This window comes from Doryrhamphus excisus, linkage group LG10 (assembly GCF_037039965.1).
Source record: "Doryrhamphus excisus strain RoL-2023G ecotype Guam linkage group LG10, RoL_Dexc_Guam_v1.1, whole genome shotgun sequence".
Taxonomy (NCBI): domain Eukaryota; kingdom Metazoa; phylum Chordata; class Actinopteri; order Syngnathiformes; family Syngnathidae; genus Doryrhamphus; species Doryrhamphus excisus.
In genome coordinates, this window is record NC_136366.1 from 12751169 (window position 1) to 12757168 (window position 6000).

The following is a 6000-nucleotide window of genomic DNA, read 5'->3' on the forward strand; positions in this document are numbered from 1 at the left end:
GCTAGGTTAATTGGCGACTCCAAATTGTCCATAGGTATGAATGAGAGTGTGAATGGTTGTTTGTCTATATGTGCCCTGTGATTGGCTGGCCACCAGTCCAGGTCGCTAGCCAGTCGGGATAGGCTCCAGCACCCCCGCGACCCTCGTGAGGATAGAAAATGCGGTAGAAAATGAAGCTTGAAAATCTGTTTTGCTTTGAAATGACACGCCCATAGTCACCATTACACACCTACGTATTATCCAAAATAGTATCTATAATTGGAGAACATAAGCCATTTCAGACAAAATTTGTGCTTGTGTGTGGTGCTGTAAATGTGTTCCGGGTGTGTGCACGATAGGAAGTGACAATAACAACGGTAGCTCATGTTATTTTGTTTATCATTTTTATTATTCCTATTGTGACATAATTCAAACCCACAATAAAAGCCTGTTATTCCGGCAATCAAGTGTGGTGCTTGTTTCACTGAACATTAAAAGGAACAACAACAGTGCCACCTTGTGAAAAGTGTAGACTACTACATTTAGAATTTGAATGCGTCTTATTAATACCTTGTATTCGTATTTTGGTTCTTTGTCAGGCTTGAAAACGTTTCTGCTAAAAGTCATGCGGAAGAAATGTTTCAAAGCAACATACTGGAGATACCTGAGATCCATCTGTTCTTTCACAAAAGGCTTTCCAATCAAGACCCTGTCACTGAGCGCCCGGCAACCTCTCTTGGCAGCTCCCCGCTTATATTTGCCTCAACCTGTCTCCTTTGTCAAGAGTTCACAAGGTTAATGAGAACTCTTTATTTCCCAGAACTCACAACCAGGAAGGAAGGGGGAAGCGACAGTCCGTCTAAGTTAAGGTGAGATTAAACTCAAATCTTGTCTCTCTGTAGGCCTCCCTCCTCCAAGGCCCAAACAACGTGAATTTAGATGACTGTGTTTTATTTAGCACACAGTGACTCACTTTGGCCGTGCAGTAGTTTGACACTAAAGAAGTCAATCTCAGCCTCATTCCCATCAAGTCAATGACACGGAGTTGTGGCTATTATGTCATCACGTCATGCCCGTCAAAAAAAGAAACCGGACCCGTAACGACCCACCTCATTCCTGCACTCTCTCATTAACAATGCAGGAGCAAGATCTGGAGGTCTGGAGCAGACAGATAAGGTTTCTCAAAGCTAAATTTAAGCTGTGATGAATACAGACGTAACTTGGAATTTGGTAGAGGAAAGAAATGACTAGTGTTTTTCTAGTATTGACTTAAAATAGCAAAAGGTCCCGGTCACACACTACATGGGATCTTTCACCAAAATCTTTTTCTATAGATTGCCCAAAAAGAAGAGGATTCTTTTCATTTTTGCAGTAAATTCCTAAAAACAGCAGACATCTGAACTGAGAAGTGAAAGCATTACACAATATACGACTTAACGCTGGATAAAATTAATCAAACATGTGAGGAGAAAATTGCATTTATAGAAACAGCAAAAATTGCAATATTTTCTGACTTTGTAGATGAACATTGACACTGAAGACGTCAATGCACAACAATGAGCCAATTCAAGAAACAATACAAGCAGTTGATGTTTGCTAAATACAAGGATGAAGAGTCTTGAACCAGTCATGATGTGCTATATATATCACTATATTGACACTTACTATGGTACACATTATGGCATTGGATGGTCATATCACCTCGTACTTCGGTACGAGGTGCATTATTACAAAAAAAACAACAACCCTAAACTGTATTATGGAAAGCAGGAAGTGAACAAATGTAACAGTGCCATCTCTGTGTGGAGTTTGCATGTTCTCCCTGTGCATGCGTGGGTTTTCCTCCGGGTACTCCGGTTTCCTCCCACATTCCAAAAACATGCTAGGTTAATTGGCGACTCCAAATTGTCCATAGGTATGAATGTGTGTGTGAATGGTTGTTTGTCTATATGTGCCCTGTGATTGGCTGGCCACCAGTCCAGCCCGAAAAAAAACTGGGATAGCCTCCAGCACCCCCAGTGACCTTTGTGAGGATAAGCGGTAGAAAATTAATGAATCTGGAGGCTAACTAGTTAGCTCACTATACGGTATTGCTATGTGTCACTTCAGAAATGCCGTAGCCTGCACACAAGTGATGTAAACAAAGCTAGCAGTGCACTACGTCTATGTATGGCATATGCATGTCAGACTGCCATGAATACTGTGTATCAATCATGTGACACATGTCACATCGTGGATGGATGATGAGCTGATGGTGATCTTTTTTTTAATGCCATACGATCGACCCACATTATGTTTGAGATACTACAAGAACTAGAACGTATAACATGTCCACTATATTAGCTAATATGAGAATAAAAGGTGACTATAGGGGTGTTACTTCATATTTACAGAGCTCTAAAAATGTTTTAGAAGGTCTATGCTCTACATACAATGATTATTTATTTAGTTACTTTTTATAATAAGCGTTTTAATGCAGTTGATTGATGCCTGAGAATGTTTATTCCACCTGCAAATGTCATAATGTAAGGAGTACCGAGTACTCACGCAAGGACTCCTGTGACATTTCCATCTGCTAACAATTACTAATATTCCATCTTGCATTGACACCATATCCAAATGAGTTAAACAGTAACGTAGTGGAATTTTCGTAGCCCATTTGAAGATGTAAGCCTGGTCAACACCTGATTAGCTTAGCCCAAGTTACCATGGCGATACAGCTGCTTTAAAAGAGAGCTACCCTCACTGAACACACAAGTACGGCTTACAAGTACGATACTTGTTTCTCAGAATAACCCCGTTGGTGGCAGAAAATAACGTAATGGCAATAGTTTAACCCTGGAACAGACCAATTTTGACTTTTCGGGTGCTTTATAAACCAAACCAAAATCTACTTTTTCCTAGAGAAAATATATATCAGGCCACTTTGGTTATTTCCAGAGGCAAACATCACTTGTATTCCGACACGCATACTGAGCAACCCGCACAGACGGATTCCACCTTGTTGCCTGTTTTTTGTTTTTTTTTTGCACACAATCCGACTGGAGGAGGCAGCAGATTAACGGTTTCGGTTGATGCGGCGTTATTTCCACATGCTGCCTTCACAGACAGTTCTGAGAGAAGACAAAGACTCGCTGAGATAAGCTTTTGTTTTGTATAGCATTTTTCTTTTTATGGTAAATAAGTCCTTTTGATAACCTAATTAATATATTAGTTACATCCTAAAAAGCAGTCCTGTTATGTAGAAGATCTTTGACTTGTCATTGTGCAGTACATGCTTAAAAATAGCCATACATGTCAGATTTCCAAACTTTTCAGACATCGACTGAAAAACAGAAATCACACAATCTTTGATGTGTTACCAATTATCGTATGATATATTAAAAATGATGTATTTTTAACTGCACACATGGGCTGCTAATTAAAAATGACTTGTGAATTTATTTGTATGTGTATCGAGTATTGTAGTATAAGTGGTGACAAGCTGTGGTAAGATGTGATGAACTGTGGTGCTTTGCTTTGTAACAACATGGAAATAATTAGTACAATGCAACTAATGTTACATGTAAATGTAATTATGAATCATATATAATAAAAGGCACATCATACGGAAATCAATTAGGAAAAAAGGCACAGCAGGGCAGAGCTAACATTATTAAAAGCTCACCTCTATGAGGATGAAAGGAAGCATAGTGAATACACATACACAAGTCTCAATCTGTGTCACACATGGTGTGTTCAAGGACCATCGAACTCAGTGGCCGCATAACCGAAGAAGACAACATTATTCGTGACAGCAAAAATGTACTTCCACGGGCAAAATGGGGTGCTTTCTAACGCAGTCAGTAAATCCAGTCAGCAAACAAATGACAAGATGAGAAAACACTCACGTAATTAGTCACAGCACCACGGTACACCATGTGATCCTGAAAATATCATCAAACTTATGTGTTCATCTAAAATATACACATACTTCATTCCGTCATTATGTGAATCTACTTAAAGCAGTTAATTTTTGTTCATGTACCTTAAGGGCACGCATGCCCCACATTGGGAACCTAGAATTTTTTCAAGTAGATTCCTAAAAACAACTAATTAACTATTTAATTAACTAGTAACTTAGTTCAAATTAATTTATCCATCTATTATGACTTTTAAACTTTTTTCTTATTTGACGCACATTTTTGCTCCGAGATTAATCAGCATCACCTTAAGCAAACCTTTGTGGACTTTCAGTCCCAAGATGCTCCACGCCGGAGCGCACATTCGTGGCTTTTTAGCACGTTTAAGTTTACTCCCATCATCAGTTCCCAGAAGTTTTGCGCCAACTTTTCTAGTCGAGAGACGGCAAGATGCATGCGGATTTTACCTTGAGCCAGGCCGGGGTGCGCCAGGAGCAGGAGCCCCAGCAGAGTGAGCATCTCCGGGGGGGACCTCCTCGTCCGTCTTCCCGTGTCGTCTCTGTCAGCTTGTGCGCCTTGGTGGCCCATGACGAGGAGCCAAAACTGCGCTCCTGGGGGGCTGCTTTTTTTTTTGGTTCTTTTTTTTTCTTCCCACAAACAACCGTTAAAATGCAGGTCTCAGTCCACCCAAAATAATATTTAGAAAAGAGCCCTCAAAAAGTGTACGTGAATAAATCCAAGCAGGTCCGCGGAGTTCCACCGAGGAGAGGACGTTGCTTTAAAATGTGTGTCCGTTTGTCTTCCACTTGAGCCGCTCACTTGTGGATCGATGCCCCGGTGCCGGACGCATGCTCCGGTTAGTCCACGCCGTACGTGAGCAGTGTCTGAGTGCCGTGACTCCTCCGCGGACTGACTGGAGGGACTGGAGCGAAAAAGGCGAGGAGAGGAGAGGTCTCTGCGGGCTACCTTTGCTCCTGCAGCCAATCCACAAGCTCCAGGAAAGTGGCGGCGTTCTAACAAAACCCGGCCTGGATGATGGCGGCGAGTGGGAACGGATGACAACACACCCACGGAAAGCATTCTTGGTCGACAAAACTCGGAATAACAGCCGTGACGACATTAACGTTGATTGGAAAAGGGGTGTCATTACAAACAGGTGTGTTCGCTTCTGGGTCACGTGACCAGGAAGGGGCACCCTTGAAACTCTTTCTAACTGTACGTGTTTTATGAACTGTTACTGTGCTATTGATAAGTTAACCCGAATAATAGCATCGGCTGTCAATAAAATAAATCCAATTAACTGGGTTGTTAATTCCCAAACGCAGAGAAACTCCTTTCTATTAGTTTGTATTGTTTGAAAAAATCATATCATAACGTTGATTGGAAAAAGGGGTGTCATTACAAACAGGTGTGTTTGCTTCTGGGTCACGTGACCAGGAAGGGGCACTCTTGAAACTCTTTCTAAGTATACTTATGAACTGTTACTGTGCTATTGATAAGTTAACCCGAATAATAGCATCAGCTGTCAATTAAATAAATCCACTTAACTGGGTTGTGACAGAAACTCCTTTCTATTAGTTTGTATTGTTTGATAAAATCATATATACATTTGATTTTACTTATTGAGGCACAATTTTTGGATGAAGCTCCCATTTGCTTGTGTACCTAATAACTATAGGCAAGCATCATCCGCTTTCCTCGTTCCAACCACTGTGATCAAAGTCTGATTTTATATGCATGACGGATGTCTAAGCAATATACCCCGCAGTCCGGTGATTAATGAGAAATATGAGCCTGACACTATCTTTTCCAGAATGAAAAGCGATGACTTTTAAAATATGAATCTCATTCGCCGGGCCCTCCATCACCATTTGCAGGCATGTCAATGGGCAGCTGTCAGCATCAGGTTCTGGCTTTCATGCAAGGAGATGCAGGAAATTACGGCCCTGTCCGGCTTTCTGGAATGAGCCGCTCCTCGCAGGAATGTGCATTCACCGATTTCACATTTGGTTCGGTTGAAAAAATCTCAGGTGCGTTAGTGGTACGGTTCTTTTAGTCAAGCGTGGACGCAACCATCTGAACACCGGTGTGTAGGCCGCTTGAAAGATGGACGTCCAAC

The 6000-nt window shown here is 41.4% G+C and overlaps 1 protein-coding gene across 2 annotated transcripts in view; it reads right to left on the minus strand.

The window, feature by feature from the left end:
- The window catches only part of unc5cb (unc-5 netrin receptor Cb), a 139566-nt gene extending 134266 nt beyond the window's left edge, over positions 1-5300 (minus strand). Inside the window, exon 1 of one of the 2 annotated variants that reach the window (XM_058064998.2) lies at positions 4349-5300. In XM_058064998.2, the coding sequence (XP_057920981.2) occupies positions 4349-4469 (121 nt within the window). In that variant the 5' untranslated portion in view covers positions 4470-5300. The remainder of the gene's footprint in view (positions 1-4348) is intronic. The other variant, XM_058065000.2, reaches the window with a different exon arrangement.
- Between the last annotated feature and the right edge of the window lie 700 nt (positions 5301-6000).